Source organism: Schistocerca piceifrons, chromosome 8, assembly GCF_021461385.2.
Source record: "Schistocerca piceifrons isolate TAMUIC-IGC-003096 chromosome 8, iqSchPice1.1, whole genome shotgun sequence".
Lineage (NCBI taxonomy): Eukaryota > Metazoa > Arthropoda > Insecta > Orthoptera > Acrididae > Schistocerca > Schistocerca piceifrons.
In genome coordinates this window covers 122,245,505-122,264,769 of record NC_060145.1, presented here as the reverse complement: position 1 = coordinate 122,264,769, position 19,265 = coordinate 122,245,505, and the positions used below count along the sequence as shown (strand labels likewise).

At 45.7% G+C, this 19,265-nt stretch overlaps 1 protein-coding gene across 1 annotated transcript in view; it reads right to left on the bottom strand.

Moving 5' to 3' along the window:
- Positions 1-19,265, bottom strand: part of LOC124712115 (43 kDa receptor-associated protein of the synapse homolog) — a 308,753-nt gene that overhangs the window by 45,924 nt on the left and 243,564 nt on the right. Inside the window, exons 6-7 of the mRNA XM_047242413.1 lie at positions 14,705-14,905; positions 9,696-9,794 (exon numbers count right to left, since the gene is read on the bottom strand). Coding sequence (XP_047098369.1) covers positions 9,696-9,794; positions 14,705-14,905 — 300 coding nt within the window. The remainder of the gene's footprint in view (positions 1-9,695; positions 9,795-14,704; positions 14,906-19,265) is intronic.

The following is a 19,265-nucleotide window of genomic DNA, read 5'->3' as shown; positions in this document are numbered from 1 at the left end:
TCATTTTTGTTTTACAGTTCGTTTTGTTTCAATTGGTAGCTTCAAGTACAAACTCATCAAGTGATTTCCAGTTGTCGTTAACACTGTTATTTTTTTTCTGTGAGTTAGCTTTCTTTTTGTACCATTGTCTTTTCTTTAAGTAATTATGTATTAATTCTATTCAAAAGAGTTATTTCTTTCAGTTTTTAGATCTTACTGGAGACGATTATAGTTCGAGTTTACGTCGATTCCTGAGGATGTGACAACCACTTCGATGGAATTTCTATGTCTTTGGTTAATGAGGTTGAAGTTAGTTTGATCTGATTATATGTTTTGTGATATGTCTTGGTGAGGTCCATATATATAATGACGCTTTTGCCATTTATACCACTTATTCATTATTACAAGTCAGTGTATTTGGGAGACCTTGTTTAAAATTTCGCCACATTTGTTCCTAACATCTAGTCCATGATCACCTACAAATTACCAACGTTTCCTTGTCATACGTAAAGGCTGTTAATTACTAAGACTGGTGAACCCTTTATCCCAGAAGCGTTTATTAACGATTCTGTCAACAGTTGCAGTATTTATATTAGGCGACTACTTCCGAACCTTACAGTTTCATTTTCAAGCCTGACCTACTGAGGCTACGAAAAAGCAGTACATAGTTGGCAGTGAACACTGAATTCAAAAGTTGTGTGCCATCCTAGGCATGGAACAATACTGAACACTCCATTAAACAGGACAGAACATACAAATACAGGCACAAATGGTAGATGTCTAAAGAACGTAGAATAGTAAAATGAAAAATAGTGTCACATTTAAAAGTGACTGGTGGTCGTACCCAGAGTGTCATAAAAAGAAGTGTGCGTTAGACAGCCATCTTAATTTGTAAGATAATTGTGCAGTGTGGATAAAATACAACTGCTCCAGAAAATATTTCATACGCTTTAAGACAGGCAATCCAGCTTACAACATCCGCTATGGATGTGGATAATGTAGGCTGGGTTACCTATCTCAAGACGCATGAAACACACTAACGGAAAAAAGAAGTCGCACAGCAAGGAAGAGTTGTGCGAGATAAACACAAGTTGGTTGGTGTTTTTCTACGTCTGAAAGATAATGTCTATTCAAAATTAGCGACAATCGCATAAGTATGGCACTAAAAACATCTCCACGAGGTTGCAAATCAGATTTGCTTTCAACAAACACTTAACGATCGTGAGCACCACACTGAGTTTGAACAAGGTCGTGTATAGGGCTACGAGAAGCTGAATGTTCCGTCTGAGATATTGCAGAAAGAGTTGGCAGTACTGTAGCCACTTTGCTTGATTGCTGGCAGCGGTGGTGAGGAGAATGTGTGGTCGCAAGAAGACACGGCTGCCGACGACTACGTGGAACTACCGTAGTGTTTGGCGTATGACTCAGGCCCATCCTATTGCGTCTACAGCAGCAATTTGAGCAGCAGTCGCACCACTGTGACACAGGGAACTCTTACAAATCGGTTACTTCAAGGACAGCTCCAAACCAGACGCCCTGTAGCGTGCATCCACTGACCAAAACTCACCGCCATTTGCACCTTTAGAGGTGTCAAGAGCCCACTGGAGGGCAGGATGGAGGTATACTGTGTTTTCTGAAAAAAATCTGATTCTGCCTCGGGGCCACTGATGGCTATTTGTCGATTAGGAGGAGGCCAGCTGACGGCATGAAACGAACCTGTCTGCGTGCTAGACACACAGGACCTGCACCTGGAGTTATGGCCTGGGGTGTGATTTTGTATGACAGCAGGAACACTCTCCTGGTTATCTCATGCACCGTCACTGCAAAATTGTGCATCATTCTGGTGATTCGACCTTTTGTACTGCCATTCATGAATAGCATTCCAGAGGGTATTTTCCAACAGGATAACGCTCGCCCACATACCGCTATTCTAATGCAACATGCGTTACAGAGTGTCGACGTGTCACCTCGGCCTGCTCGATCACCATATCTGTCTCTAATCGAGTACTTATGGGAAATCATCGGACGACAACGGGAGCGTCATCCAGAAACAACATAAACCGTCCCTGTATTGACCGACCAAGTCCAACAGGCATGGAACTCCATCCCACAAACTGACATCCGGCACCTGTACAATACAATCCAGGCACGTCTGCGCCGGCCGCTCTGTCCGAGCGGTTCTATGCGCTTCAGTCCGGAACCACGCTGCTGCTGCGGTCGCAGGTTCGAGTCCTGCCTCGGGCATGGCTGTGTGTAATGTCCTTAGGATAGTTAGGTTTAAGTAGTTCTAAGTCTAGGGGACTGATGACCTCAGATGTTAAGTCCTATAGTGCTTAGAGCCATTTGAGCCATACACGTCTGCATGCTCGTATTCAACATTCTGGCGGTTATACCGTTATTAATGCACCAGAATTCCACATTTGCAATGGATGATCTCGTATTGACATTAATCTGCAATCTCGCAATGTTAACCACTTAATATGTTACCGAGACAAATATATTTCCGAAATTTCATTACTCTACATTAACAATTTCTTAGTGTTGCGCTTTTTTCCGTTAGCGTATGTTCTGTGCGAGTTCTATTTTGCACAGCCTGTAGAAATGGGGGACAGCACACATTTTCGTGTAGAGCAGGTGGAAAGTAGAGCCTAACTCAGAAGTAGGACCACACCGTCTGAGGGTGAGAGTGGTCCTGACATTCTCTTCCTCACGCGGCGAGTAACAGTAGATGAAAGTCCTTCTGAGGTGCTTCCTCCTGGACTGCGTCATTGGTGACAGTCCACAAATACAAACTCTGTCTAACCACTCTATTTCACATTTACTATGCTAATTACTTTAAGTTTGCAATTATGTATTGATTTCATTTGTTAAAACTCTAAGAAACCGAATAAGCTTCATTTTAAGTATATGTAGAATTTAATATCGTGAAAACACGATCTGTCTTGGTCACCAAATAGCGAGTAAAATGTAAATTGGAGAAAATAAATAAATATTGTTGTTGTTGTTGTGGTCTTCAGTCCAGAGACTAGTTTGATGCAGCTCTCCATACTACTCTTCATCTCCCAGTACCTACTGCAACCTACATTCTTTTGAATCTCTTTAGTGTATTCATCTCTTGGTCTCCCTCTACGATTTTTACCCTCCACGCTGGCTTCCAATGCTAAATTTGTGATCCCTTGATGCCTCAGAATATGCCCTACCAAACGATCCCTTCTAGTCAAGTTGTGCCACAAATTTCTCTTCTCTCCAATTTTGTTCAATACCTCTTCATTACTTATGTGATCTACCCATCTAATCTTCAGCATTCTTCTGTAGCAACACGTTTCGAAAGCTACTATTATCTTCTTGTCTAAACTATTTATCGTCCACGTTTCATTTCCATACATGGCTACACTCCATACAGATACTTTCAGAAACGACTTCCTGACACTTAAATCTATACCCGATGTTAACAAATTTCTCAATAAAGAAATGAAAAATGATGTTCACAAGGCTCAGTTTTCGGTCACATGTTTCGGTGTGTTAATATGCATTGTTTGCCTTTACTTTATGTACTCCATGCTCCATCTGTATGTAGACTGAACAGTAGTGAGAAAGCATGCTTCCCTGCTTACGTGCTTTCAAATATGAGCATGATGGTCCATTCTTGTAGATCCCTTTTCATGTTGTCACTTCTGAACTTGAGTATTATATTCGCCCATTTCTAAGAGAGAACAATAGGAATGGAAGACTCAAAAGTACTCGAATTAAAAGGGGATTAAGGTATGTGCGCACTCTCTCCCGTTCGCTGTCCAACCTACATAGCGAAGAAAGAACGACAGTAATAAAAGAAAGGATTAGTAGCAGCATTCAAATTAATGACATTGCCATCCTCTGAAAAAGAGAGGAAGAAGAAGATTACCGGTTGTATACAAATACCAACGCACTGAGCACAGAATATTGGTTGTGAGTGAACCAAAGAAACAAAAAAGTCAATTCCGTATTCCATCTCCGCTTTATTGTGATCAGTGTCATTTATTTTCGTATTATCAGTTCATTTCGACGATGTGCCATCACGAATGCTTACTCGTATGGATTTGAATTTTTTATTACCGCCTCATAGTATTTTAAAAAGTCGTCCTGTGCAAGGGTACAAAATGCACGTCTGTTGTATTCATATATAATTTCAGGCATAGTTCGAATTCATCACGTAAACTGCACATGAATCATCCAGTGATAGAGGGATGAGGACAACGCGGATAAAATTAAGTGAAAAATACATTAATTGAGGTTCCAAAACTCTTCATAATCACCTTGAAAGAGAATCTGCATGAGTAGTTTCGAATAATGTCATGCGAGCTGTCACCTTTCGCCTGTTGCGTAAGTGCATGCAGCTATTGTCTGTGATGCAGTTTACGAATATTTTGAATAAATAATTTGCAGGATGAAGAACCTGTAGCCATCAAGCGAGGACCAAAGGCTCTTATTACGTTCTTGTCCACTTCATAACTAGAATACAAATTACATTAGTTTTACTTTTAACCCGACCAAATTAAAGATTTCAGACCCTGCCTTACAACGTATGAAAGTATAACACATACAAAACGTTCATCACATTTTACTGAAATAATGATGATATTTTTAATATTATAAATAATTGTAATTACTATAGTAATAGAAGAAAAAGGATGGTTTAAAACAAGATTTGAATACGTCTAAGGCCAATTGTAATTTATTGGGCTAAAGGATATATTGAAAGAGAAGATCGAACATTTTTGTTTTAGCAGACAGATCACTAACTACTCTTTGAAACTGGAAAAGGGCATCAGGGAAAATTTAGTTTACTCCTGCAGTGACATGCGTGCTTGCATGCATGCGTACGTATGTGTGTGTGTGTGTGTGTGTGTGTGTGTGTGTGTTTGTGTGTGTGTGTGTATGAATGTGTGTGTGTTCGTACGAGGGGAGAGTAGACAGGTTCAAATGGATGTAGGTTGCAGTATACAGGATGGTCAGAAGTCGTCTGAAAAGCTTGTAGGGGTGTTGTAGCGTAGTCTGTGCTGAGAAATAATGTGAAGAAAAAATTCGATACGTTGCGCCGTTTCCGTGTTAATTAGCTCTAAAGTTAGTCAATCAGACGGTTGCGCGTTCTTCGTTAGGCGACACCGTCTCTGGCCGGCTGGTTGAATTTCCACGTGCAATGGCCTGATTGGTTAACTTCACTGCTAATTGACACGAAAACAGCTCAACGTATCGAATTTTTTCTTAGCAATTATTTCTCAGCACAGCCTACCCTGCACCACCCTTACAAACTTTTCAGAGGTTCGAGTTCTCCCTCGGGCATGGATGTGAGTGTTGTCCTTAGCGTAAGTTAGTTTAAGTTAGAGTAAGTAGTGTGTAAGCCTAGGAAGCGATGACCTCAGCAGTTTGGTCCCATCGGAATTACCACATATTTCCAAATTTTTGCTTGCACATGACAGAATAGCATGGAGAGCTTTATCAAATCCGTCTTCGGATTGAAGACCTTAACAGACATGCGATTCAGTTCTCTGATGAGTAAGGGTGACAGTGTCGGAGACTGGTTCCTACTACCGAAAAGGATTTAGGAGAAGCGGCTGTGTGTTGGACAGAAAATATTTTGCTCCTATGGAAACGAGTGTTACTGATAAGCTGTTCAGATAACTAGGAACTGATGGAAAATGAGTGTAGATCTTTCTGTCTCTGCTTGCCTGTTTGCTGTTGATGTTGTGATATTACTCCCTCCAGGGTCAAAACCTTCTACAGCGATAGCCAGAATCAGGTTAGTAAGAGATTAAAAAGCCTTTGAGGCTTAATTCTGACTTTAATTTCATTCGTGATTTTATGTATTGAGAGGGCTGACGAGAGATACCAAACAAGGAACAATGAAGGCGTAGTGTAGAGGTACTGTTCATAAATTTTGCTGGTCGTAATCGACATCAATTCACTATCATCGATACGGTGTTTTCCGTTATAGGGGAGGTTTCTCTGCGAAGTCCGAACGGTCCTTCGCTCATGAATACACCAGAGGGGCAGCAGAGAAGCTATTCTGGCCATTCGGAGAAGTCGGCGTCTAGAAACCTAACGTACCGAGCAGCCTGCCCGAAACTTTGCAGATGACCACGGTTAGGTTGGCTGCAAGTAGAACCATCACCCGATGCTGCCGATTTCTTTTAAGTCCGAGGTTTTTAATAACACCCACAGCAAGAGCTGTTTCTCACTGGTACCCGACTTCTTTTGCCATCAAGATGCTTTTCCGTGGCTGGTACAGTCTTCATTCCCCTGCTCCTATCGTTTAGGCGGCATGTGAGACTGTTTGAGTGGTACAGGCATCAGGAAATGCATAAAAGACTGCGGGTTAGTCTGAGAAACATTTAATGATCTTGCCGGCCGCGGTGGCCGTGCGGTTCTGGCGCTGCAGTCCGGAACCGCGGGACTGCTACGGTCGCAGGTTCGAATCCTGCCTCGGGCATGGGTGTGTGTGATGTCCTTAGGTTAGTTAGGTTTAAGTAGTTCTAAGTTCTAGGGGACTTATGACCTAAGATGTTGAGTCCCATAGTGCTCAGAGCCATTTGAACCATTTAATGATCTTGTTGCTCGTAATTTGTGGCAATCAGATCATCCAGAATTAGGATGGCAGCTCGTGATTACGATAACATCCGGACCACTGACGCCTCCTGTGCGGCTGCTAAGGTACCCTGCCACGTTATACTGCAATGTGCCAACAATAGATGGTATCTCTCTTCATCGCTCTCAGTGACGTGCTTTGTTTCTAAATTAGTGTGTGTCTTCTGATTAGTGATATGTATTGTTTTTCTTAGTTGCTCGAGCGTTGTTTCGTGGTCCAGAAATAACTGTCTTGTATCAATGCACTGATGCCACCTATTCCAGTGGCCGGTGTGGCCAAGCGGTTCTAGGCGCTTCAGTCTGGAACCGCGGGACCTCTACGGTCGCAGGTTCGAATCCTGCCTCGGGCATGGATGTGTATGATGTCCTTAGGTTAGTTAGGTTTAAGTGGTTCTAAGTTCTAGAGGACTGACGACCACAGATGTTAAGTCCCATAGTGCTCAGAGCCATTTGAATTTTTTTATTCCAGTGTCTTTTTATCTTGTCCAAACATGTGAGTTTAATCGTTTATATATTTGCGTGTCTTTACTACAGTATATCCCGTAGCCCAAAAAGTTTTGAGACTGGAATAAAGAAATAGAGGAAATTTAAGATTTTGGTCTTAAAGCTTGAAATGTTCTACATAGTCTCCCTCCCGTCCCCTCCTACGCTTGAGTAAAACCACACAGAACGTTCATACAACTATGTGCAACTGTCAGAATTGTCTTTCTTTCCGATGTTGTTCTACTCGCGCGTCACATTCGCACCTTCTTCGGTCTTGGCGAAAAATCAGAGACGTATTCTGCGCTTTGTCGTTTTGTTGTAGGTTCGTATTCAAGACACAAACTGTTGTCACATGTGATGATATCTCAAAGCAAAGATGGCCCGCATTTTTAATTTCTGAGGGACGATCAAAAAGTTTCCGTTGGAGGGCTGCGCAGTCCAGAAGTGTATGATAAAAAATGGCTCTGAGCACTATGGGACTCAACTGCTGAGGTCATTAGTCCCCTAGAACTTAGAACTAGTTAAACCTAACTAACCTCAGGACATCACAAACATCCATGCCCGAGGCAGGATTCGAACCTGCGACCGTAGCGGTCTTGCGGTTCCAGACTGCAGCGCCTTTAACCGCACGGCCACTTCGGCCGGCCAGTGTATGATAATCAGGTAAAATCGCCGTGAGCATTGAGTCAATAACCCCACCGATGCATCACGCAGAAGACACCCGTTTGATGAAACACCGTGTCCTGCTGCATGAAGAAGTCCGTAACTGCCTGCTACACATCCTGGCCCGAAAGGAATCCTCGATCCTCGAAGGCCTTTTTTTTTATGCGATCAAAGGCGTTATAATCGCATGGTGAGAGATGAGGACTATAAGGTGGACGACAGAGCGTCTCGCACTTGAGTTGATGTAATTTCTGCGTTGCGACATTTGCGATATGGGGATGTGAGTTGCAATTTTCCCGGACGTTTATCCGTAATCACCTCTACACAAACTTCATTCTCCGAAGGATGTCTACAGATGTTTGTCCTTCGATAGACAAGAAAAGAATAATAACACGTTGGTCCTGTTTGGACGTATGTGGTAATAACGTCACGTGTTCGCATTTACCACTTGCGCGTCGGAAAGATGCGAATGCTGCACTAATCATTTGAAAGTCTCATCGGGTTTGCTGCCGGATCCTAAAATCAACTTGACTCGATATTTCGGTGATCCAACTGGTCGCCATCTTCATGGAGAATGCTGCTTCTGCTGATGAGTTCCGCTGAGGGCCGCAAATCGACGTCCAATATAGGCCACCGTACCGTACGTGGCGCATGCGGCGTCCATCACGGTTGCTGCCCTCCAAGATAGAGAGGTGGCGCCGCCCTTAGTAGAACACTGGCGGCAAAGATATATCGCACTCAGGGCCGCACCGAATAGCGTTCAATTCTGATGCGAGATAGTACAGGATTCCACGTCCTGCTAAGAGGAAACCCATTGTTTCTGTTGATTAAATTACCCGCCAACCTAATTTCAATCGCTTTCAAGACTTATTACGACGGGAAAGCCTACCAAGTCCCTTTCCTAGATGTCGGTGATAATATACCCGCATGAGAGTGGCGTTATTTTGCATATAGGTCAGGTAACGACGTCAAACCGAAACTTTTTCATTGCCTCCGATCAAGAAATTTACTGCAGGCGTCCACGCGCCGTTGTGTTTTTGTTCGAGAGTCGAAGTGTGCGGCCCAAATTTTGCACAAAGTTTTCTGTTCTTCAATACAGTCTAAAGAATCTCTTCAACACTTGGAGATGTCACTTCGTTGCGATTTGTGACACAACAACGATGTCACACGACGACCAGACTCCCACTACCTGCTCACAACTGACTGTTCGAATACACATCCGTTGTTTACAATTGTTAGACAGGAATAAAATCAGTCCCGCAGATTTTTGGACGGACAGTGTAGATGTTTAATTGAGTCGGTAGTCGACTCATATTTAAGTACAGATTTGTTCCACTGATCTATCATCACACCTGGTCTACTTCACTATGGTTCCTTCTTTCTTTCACTGGTGCCATGTCCCGCGCTGACGCAGGGTCGGCATTGTTAGGAACGGATTTGGCAAGGTTAGTGGAAAGGGGTGGCCGGATACCCTTCCTGCCGCCACCCCATACCCCCCGGAACAGAATTAGTGTACCCCCACTGTCTGCGTCGAGTGTAATTAATGGAATAGTGCGAACGTGTTCAGATGTCAGGCGGAACGTGGGGACCAGCCCGGTATTCACCTAGTGGGATGTGAAAAACCGCCTAAAAACCACATCCAGGCTGGCCGGCACACCGACCGACGCCGGTAATCCGCCGGGCGGATTCGATCTGGGGCCGGTGCGCCTACCCGAGTCCAGCAAGCAGCGCATTAGCGCTCTCGGCTAACCTGCCAGGTTCTACTTCACTATGGTTGTGAAGGTCTAGTTACATTTGTTGTATGAGATGAATCGATGCTTTAGGCACAGCAGGGCAGGGAGGAGGATAGTGGTTGCAGGTTTCGATGCCACACAGCCGAGAACTCAGTTTCACCTTCCCACAACCTGAGCGCCACACGTTAGGAATCAGGCGGGAGCGTGACCACTCACATTGATCTCGGCCTTCTTGCGGTAGATGTCGCCCATGATGCGGATGCTGCGCGCGTACGTCGCCTGGTCCCCAGAGACCAGCGCCAACCGGGTCGCCTCCTGCAACACGAGAACCATCTCTGAGGCTGCGCAGATACAGCTCCATTACGTCAGGCGCCTCGTGGCTCGTCAGACAGCGCCAACTCTACACTTAGTTCAGAGTCTGATAATATTTTGTTGTAGTTATGTCCTCAGCGTGTTGGTGCTTACAGGTATATGACACATAAGAATTATGTGGTTGTAAAGGTGACACGTCTGCTCTGACGAGAAGGGATCTGCAGTATCTTCCAGCCTTGGCCAGATTCTACAGCGTTTTGCAGAAAAGATTCATCTGATATGACAAGACTGTAACTTGTACATAAATGAAGGTGGAACCTTACTACCCAACTCGGCTTAGGTAGCAAAAAATCAGTATCACATGGCACTAGAGACGAGGTGACTGTTGGAACAAATGGCAGTCCCAAGTGGTTGGTAACGACTAAATTCGTGGAGTCTGTAAATCAGATGTTCCAATATCCCGATTTCGTTAGCATGGGGGATTGAGGTTTTCTGAACCTTTGTTTTTAATAGAGAAAACTATTTATTTATGTATGTCAGTGCACTTGTAAGAAGGAGGAGGGGATGCCGTCAGTGATTAAGCACAGATCTTTAAAAACCTTATGCACGCATTAATTACTGCGAAAATGTTTTACTATACCCACCGAGACCAAGAACAGATGAAAAAGTGCACAGTGATTATTGGTGGGACATTGTTGTATTCCAGCAGTTTGGAAACTTGAAATGCCTGGAAAACTTCGAACGAGTAAAGATATACTCCTACACCTGCGCTCATTCATGTATTGTCACAACCAGTTGATTGCGTAAGAGAATGGTTACAGCAGTTCACAAACTAGCCAGAAACGCAGCATACAGACTTGTTGCTAATACGTTCGACTTCGAACCAGCAAATAATATGCATTTATGTACCACTGTATTCCTTTTCTTCGTTTTGGCAGTGTAAGGAACACGATAATTCGGATCAGCTTCGCTTCTTCTGGTCTTTATCCGTGTCCAATATTTTTTCGTTTTCACTGCTATACTTCCTTTCCTTCACTATTCTGTGAATGACGTTGTTGTTCTGGGCTAATTTTGTTTTAAAGATACCAATGACTGTTTGAACTTTTTATTTTATAGTGTCCTGGTTGTAAATCAGGTATCCTATATTCCAATATCTTTCAGATCCATTTCAATTTTTTTGATCAAGAATACTTTGGTTCCCTAGCCCACTAGAAATTTCACGATCTGATGCGTCGACCTGCTGAGCTCCATTGTAAGGATGTGTCTGAGGAGCACGGTCTTCCAGAGAGTCCTTTGTTCACAAGTTCTAGCATGCTAACGAATCCCGTTTTTACAGGATTCAGACTTTCAGCTGTCACAAGGTTAGCTGATTGGTTGATTTGGGGGGGGGGGGGGGGGGGCGGGGGTGGACCAAACAGCGAGATCATCGGTGCCATAAGGGAAGAACGGGGAAGGAGGTCGGCCGTGCCATTGCAAACGAACCAGCCCGGCATTTGGTTGAAGCTATTTAGTGAAGTAAGGGGAAACCTAAATCAGAATCTTCGTTGATCCATTATGGGACCGTGGGACGACGGCTGGCATGAACGTCTTGATGCAATAATTTACCAACAGCCGTATGTATTGTAGAAATTTAGTTTATTTTATGAACTTCTATGTGCTACCAGTTTCGGCATTATGTTATTGCCATCTTCAGGCCCCACTCGTCATAGTTGTAAAATCGCTGTACAAGGAAGGAGCCATATAACTGGATCCGTGAATCAATTCGTCGCGCAACAGCTCTTGGTGGCCAGGCGACACATAAATGGCCGGACGTGGATTTCGACCGAATGCGAGTGCAGTGTGTTACAAGGCTTTAGGGTGGATCATTATCGGGTAATGTCACAATTTTGCGTTGAACAAAACAGTCTTCTTATTGTAGGCATTAATAATGAGTTTTTGTGCTAAATTCATCTTGGTCATTCGTGCTACTGTATCTTCTTTTTTGTCCTATCAGTTTCTAACCATTCTTCTAGATAATTAAATGTCTGTACGTTGCGAATTTTCCCACTGTTTTCGTATGTGTCAAAGATGAAGTGTTCTTTTTTTCAGTTTAATGCAGGACATGAATACTTTCTGGTCAGGGTAATACTTCCTTTCCTTCACGCAAAATTACTTCGTACAAATTAAACAACATATTGAAAAGCAAGTAGGAAACGTACGAACCAGTCATGACTCACATATATTACAGCGCTTGCATGGAGCGAAAGTCGATTCTGAGAACTGAAATAAAGCAGTCAAGCCCATATTTCTGGCATCAATGCTGGACTATTTCTGTGACCAACAAGAAACGAGCCAGGCAATGAAGCCACTTGTAGGCGAGCAACGAGTAACGCTCAGATCAGTACTTCTGGTTCCCCGGACAGTAATCCTGAACCAACTCTAAGCGACTAACGAGTGACCACAATGCGGTAGTTGTGTTCCGAAGATTATAAGCGAGTAATGAGTGATTCACAGAGGAGAAGCTGTGAGCTAATTATAAGCAACTAGTGAGCGACTCATGGAACAGTAGCTGTATCAATGTTAGAGACCAGCCAGTGACTCACAGAGCACTAGCCGAGCTCCGACGATTGTTAAGCGACTAGTGAGTGACTCATGGAGCTGTAGTTGTATCAGTGTCAGAGACCAGCCGATGTGTCACAGAGCACTAGCTGTGCTCCGACGAGTGTTAAGCGACTAGTGAGCGACTCATGGAACAGTAGCCGTATCAGTGTCAGAGACCAGCCAGTGACTCACAGAGCACTATCTGTGCTCCGACGAGTGTTAAGCGACTAGTGAGCGACTCATGGAACACTAGCTGTATCAGTGTCAGAGACCAGCCAGTGACTCACAGAGCACTATCTGTGCTCCGACGAGTGTTAAGCGACTAGTGAGCGACAAATGGAACAGTAGCTGTATCAGTGTCAGAGACTAGCCGGTGACTCACAGAGCACTTGGCGTGCTCCGACGAGTGTTAAGCGACTAGTGAGCGACTCATGGAACAGTACCTGTATCAGTGTCAGAGACTAGGCAGTGACTCACAGAGCACTAGGCGTGCTCTGACGAGTGTTAAGCGACTAGTGAGCGACTCATGGAGCTGTAGTTGTATCAGTGTCAGAGACCAACCGATGTGTCACAGAGCACTAGCCGTGCTCCGACGAGTGTTAAGCGACTAGTGAGCGACTCATGGAACAGTAGCTGTATCAGTGTCAGAGACTAGCCAGTGACTCACAGAGCACTATCTGTGCTCCGACGAGTGTTAAGCGACTAGTGAGCGACTCATGGAACAGTAGCCGTATCAGTGTCAGAGACCAGCCAGTGACTCACAGAGCACTATCTGTGCTCCGACGAGTGTTAAGCGACTAGTGAGCGACAAATGGAACAGTAGCTGTATCAGTGTCAGAGACTAGCCGGTGACTCACAGAGCACTTGGCGTGCTCCGACGAGTGTTAAGCGACTAGTGAGCGACTCATGGAACAGTACCTGTATCAGTGTCAGAGACTAGGCAGTGACTCACAGAGCACTAGGCGTGCTCTGACGAGTGTTAAGCGACTAGTGAGCGACTCATGGAGCTGTAGTTGTATCAGTGTCAGAGACCAACCGATGTGTCACAGAGCACTAGCCGTGCTCCGACGAGTGTTAAGCGACTAGTGAGCGACTCATGGAACAGTACCTGTATCAGTGTCAGAGACTAGGCAGTGACTCACAGAGCACTATCTGTGCTCCGACGAGTGTTAAGCGACTAGTGAGCGACTCATGGAACCGTAGCTGTATCAGTGTCAGAGACTAGGCAGTGACTCACAGAGCACTAGGCGTGCTCTGACGAGTGTTAAGCGACTAGTGAGCGACTCATGGAACAGTAGCTGTATCGGTGTCAGAGACTAGGCAGTGACTCACAGAGCACTAGCCGAGCTCCGACGATTGTTAACCGACTAGTGAGTGACTCATGGAGCTGTAGTTGTATCAGTGTCAGAGACCAGCCGACGTATCACAGAGCACTAGCCGTGCTCCGACGAGTGTTAAGCGACTAGTGAGCGACTCATGGAACAGTAGCCGTATCAGTGTCAGAGACCAGCCAGTGACTCACAGAGGACTATCTGTGCTCCGACGAGTGTTAAGCGACTAGTGAGCGACTCATGGAATAGTAGCTGTATCAGTGTCAGAGACTAGGCAGTGACTCACAGAGCACTAGCCGAGCTCCGACGATTGTTAACCGACTAGTGAGTGACTCATGGAGCTGTAGTTGTATCAGTGTCAGAGACCAGCCGATGTGTCACAGAGCACTAGGCGTGTTCCGACGAGTGTTAAGCGACTAGTGAGCGACTCATGGAACAGTAGCTGCATCAGTGTCAGAGACCAGCCAGTGACTCACAGAGCACTATCTGTGCTCCGACGAGTGTTAAGCGACTAGTGAGCGACTCATGGAACAGTAGCTGTATCAATGTTAGAGACCAGCCAGTGACTCACAGAGCACTATCTGTGCTCCGACGATTGTTAACCGACTAGTGAGTGACTCATGGAGCTGTAGTTGTATCAGTTTCAGAGACCAGCCGATGTGTCACAGAGCACTAGCTGTGCTCCGACGAGTGTTAAACGACTAGTGAGCGACTCATGGAACAGTAGCCGTATCAGTGTCAGAGACCAGCCAGTGACTCACAGGGCACTAGCTGTGCTCTGACGAGTGTTAAACGACTAGTGAGCGAGTCATGGAACAGTAGCCGTATCAGTGTCAGAGACTAGGCAGTGACTCACAGAGCACTAGCCGTGCTCCGGCGATTGCTAAGCGACTAGTGAGCGACTCATGGAACAGCAGCTGTACCAGTGTCAGAGACCAGCCAGCGACTCACAGAGCACTAGCCGCGCTCCAGCGATTGTTAAGCGACCAGTGAGCGACTCACGGAGCAGTAGTCGTGGGCGTCGCCCAGGTCCCCCTGCTTGCGGAGCGCGGCCGCCATCTGGAGCAGGGCTGCGCGGTGGTGGCGCGAGTTGAGGTCCCCCAGCTGCAGCGACCGCGACAGGTCGTACGCCTTGGAGGCGTACCGCGTCGCCTTGTCCACGTCACGCAGGCGCCCGAACAGCTCCGACAGGCCCACGTACACCTGCACCACACAAAACACACATAGCCCGGTCTACAAGGCAAATCCAGGAAGAGCCAAAGAAGGGAGAGAGAAGGATATGGTACACTCCAACCTAGGGTAGGAGAAAGATTGACAAGATTTTTTGCAAGAGATGCTACACTACTGGCCATTAAAACTGCTACACCAAGAAGAAATCCAGATGATAAACGGTTATTCATTGGACAAATATATTACACTAGAACTGACATGTGATTACATTTTCACTCAATTTGGGTGCATAGATCCTGAGAAATCAGTACCCAGAACAACCACCTCTGGCCGTAATAACGGCCTTGATACGACTGGCCATTGAGTCAAACAGAGCTTGGATGGCGTGTACAGGTACAGCTGCCCATGCAGCTTCAACACGATACCACAGTTCATCAAGAGTAGTGACTGCCGTATTGTGACGAGCCAGTCGCTCGGCCACCTTTGACCAGACGTTTTCAATTGGGGAGAGATATGGAGAATGTGCTGGCCAGGGCAGCAGTCGAACATTTTGTGTATCCACGAAGGCCCGTACAGGACCTGCAACATGCGGTCGTGCATTATCCTGCTGAAATGTAGGGTTTCGCAGGGATCGAATGAAGAGTAGAGCCACGGATCGTAACACATCTGAAATGTAACGTCCACTGTTCAAAGTGCCGTCAATGAGATGGTTCAAATGGCTGTGAGCACTATGGGACTTAACATCTGTGGTCATCAGTCCCCTAGAACTTAGAACTACTTAAACCTAACTAACCTAAGGACATCACACACATCCATGCCCGAGGCAGGATTCGAACCTGCGACCGTAGCAGTCGCGCGGTTCCGGACTGAGCGCCTAGAACCGCTACACCACCGCGGCCGGCCATCAATGAGAACAAGAGGTGACCGAGACGTGTAACCAATGGCACCCCATACCATCACGCCGGGTGATACGCAAGTATAGAGATGAGGAATACACGCTTCCAATGTGCGTTCACCGCGATGTCGCCAAACACGGATGCGACCATCATGATGGTGTAAACAGAACCTCGATTCATCCGAAAAAATGACGTTGTGCCATTGGTGCACCCAGGTTCGTCGTTGAGTACACCATCGCAAGCACTCCTGTCTGTGATGCAGCCATGGTGTCCGAGCTGATAGTCCATGCTACTGCAAACGTTGTCAAATTTTTCGTGCAGAAGGTTGTTGTATTGCAAACGCCCCCATCTGTTGACTCAGGGATCGAGACGTGGCTGCACGATCCGTTACAGTCATGCCTGTCATCTCGACTGCTAGCGATACGAGGCCGTTGGGATCGAGCACGGCGTTCCGCATTACCCTCCTGAACCCACCGATTCCATATTCTGCTAATAGTCATTGCATCTCGACCAACGCGAGCAGCAATGTCGCGATACGATAAACCGCAATCGCGATAGGCTACAATCCGACCTTTATCAAAGTCGGAAACGTGATGGTACGCATTATTCCTCCTTACACGAGGCATCACAACAACGTTTCATCAGGCAACGCCGGTCAACTGCTGTTTGTGTATGAGAAATCGGTTGGAAACTTTCCTCATGTCAGCATGTTGCAGGTGTCGCCACTGGCGCCAACGTTGTGTGAATGCTCTGAAAAGCTAATCGTTTCCATATCACAGCACCTTCTTCCTGTCGGTTAAATTTCGTGTCTGTTGCACCTCATCTTCGTGGTGTAGCAATTTTAATGGCCAATAGTGTAAAACTGTCAATGCATTTACAGACTGGATACATCTGACAGTATTTAAAATTAAAATTCTTATGAGTTTTGTGCACTGTGCACATAGCAGGCCCTCTATTTACATCTACATATACACTGATGAGCTAAAACATTATGACCACCTGTTCAATTGCTTGTTTGTCCGTCTTTGCAACGACATACAACACTGGTTCTGCGTTCAGGGATCCGACAGTTTGTTTATAGGTTTGGGGAGATGTGTGGCATTAGATGTCTACGCGCAGGCCATGATGAAATTCTCGAAAATAATGGGGCTCTGATTTGCGTACGCGATGATGGCGCAAGATAACCGCCCAGATGTGTTCCGTAAGATTTACCTCAGGTGAATCTGGTTGTCGATACATCGACGGGAGTTGAATATAATGTTCCTCAAACCACTGTAGCACAGTTCTGACTTCGAGACACGAACAGTTACACAGGGCTATTACAAATGATTGAAGCGATTTCATAAACTCACTGTAGCTCCATTCATTGACAATTGGTCACGACGCACTGCAGATACGTAGAAAAATTCATAAAGTTTTGTTCGGCTGAAGCCGCACTTCAGGTTTCTGCCGCCAGAGCGCTCGAGAGCGCAGTGAGACAAAATGGCGACAGGAGCCGAGAAAGCGTATGTCGTGCTTGAAATGCACTCACATCAGTCAGTCATAACAGTGCAACGACACTTCAAGACGAAGTTCAACAAAGATCCACCAACTGCTAACTCCATTCGGCGATGGTAAGCGCAGTTTAAAGCTTCTGGATGCCTCTGTAAGGGGAAATCAACGGGTCGGCCTGCAGTGAGCGAAGAAACGGTTGAACGCGTGCGGGCAAGTTTCACGCGTAGCCCGCGGAAGTCGACGAATAAAGCAAGCAGGAAGCTAAACGTACCACAGCCGACGGTTTGGAAAACCTTACGGAAAAGGTTAAAGCAGAAGCCTTACCGTTTACAATTGCTACAAGCCCTGACACCCGATGACAAAGTCAAACGCTTTGAATTATCGGCGCGGTGGAGATCATGATCAGCAATTCATATCATGGCCTCCACGCTCTCCCGACTTAACCCCATGCGATTTTTCTTTCTGTGGGGTTATGTGAAAGATTCAGTGTTTAAACCTCCTCTACCAAGAAACGTGCCAGAACTGCGAGCTCGCATCAACGATGCTTTCGAACTCATTGATGGGGACATGCTGCGCCGAGTGTGGGAGGAACTTGATTATCGGCCTGATGTCTGCCGAATCACTAAAGAGGCACATATCGAACATTTGTGAATGCCTAAAAAAACTTTTTGAGTTTTTGTATGTGTGTGCAAAGCATTGTGAAAATATCTCAAATAATAAAGTTATTGTAGAGCTGTGAAATCGCTTCAATCATTTGTAATAACCTTGTACAACTGAAAGATGACATCGAGTATGAATGTAGGTGTTTGGCAGCTGTCAGCGCGAGATTATTAAGACAGATCCCATGCAAGGGCAGGGGAATGTCTCTCATAGCATAACAGGGTAGGGCGGGTCTAGTTGTGCATAGGGGTAAGCTGAGCAACCGAAATATCTCGGAAACTATTCACCGCACGCTTATGCTTCAACCCGGTGAAAAAAGCGGTGTTGGAGGGGAACCCATCGCGCGACCGCCAGTGGCTGTTTGTCGATCGAGTGATATACACGAGTGTATTGTTTATTTTGTGATCGAATAGTAAAATGATCGTCAACTGGAATATTTCTTCTGTACTACTCAAATGTTATCTGTTTTCAATCAGGTAAGTGTTAAACTTAGATAAATTTAGTACATTTTTGATATGTATGGAAGTTCTTGATATAATTCTAATGGTTGTTTCATAGCCTCACTTTTGTATTAAATTTTTGGGTTGCGGTTAGCTGAGCAATAGTTGCTCAACTAACACCATACCTTAGAACGAAAGTAATCTGATATCCCTGTCCTAGGATCTGGAAAGCCCGCCGGTAGGCATGGACTTCGATGACGGCATTTGTCAGACCCGCGAGCGCTGCCGTTGCCGCCGCAGCGCTGCACACGGAGGCACGCCCGCCACGCCAACCTATGAGAGCCAGCGGATCACGAGATGGCGCGTGAACATTCGGCCAGCTTCGGCGTTTTAGAGATACTGGTACACAGGCTCTGCGTAATAATTATCTGGCCTTTGTCAAAGTCGCTTATCTTTATGGATTTCCCCATTTGCAGCTCGTGTCTTCGCTAGGGTGATCCCCCGAGCGTGTCTGCTCCGCTTACTTCTGTTACCGCGTCACGTGCCCAAAACGCTACCAGGCGGCGTCCAACGTCGCTGAGGGCAATGGTCATATTATTTCGGCTTATCAATGTATACTCTGCAAGCCACTGTAGCTTGTGTACGGAGTCTGTGCGAGCTCGAACCTTTCACATTTTTTGCCTCATAGTTGTTTCTCGAAATATATTGGGCGTTTAAAACAGTGTCACATATTCCTACACGAGATAGTTTTGGACAAAACTAGAAGAACAGTTTCTATAATGATATGTCCGGAAACCAATACCTCTTGGTGGCGCAGTGGCTAGCACACTGGACTCGCATTCGGGAGGACGACGGTTAAATCCCGTCTCCAGCCATCCTGATTTAGGTTTTCCGTGATTTCCC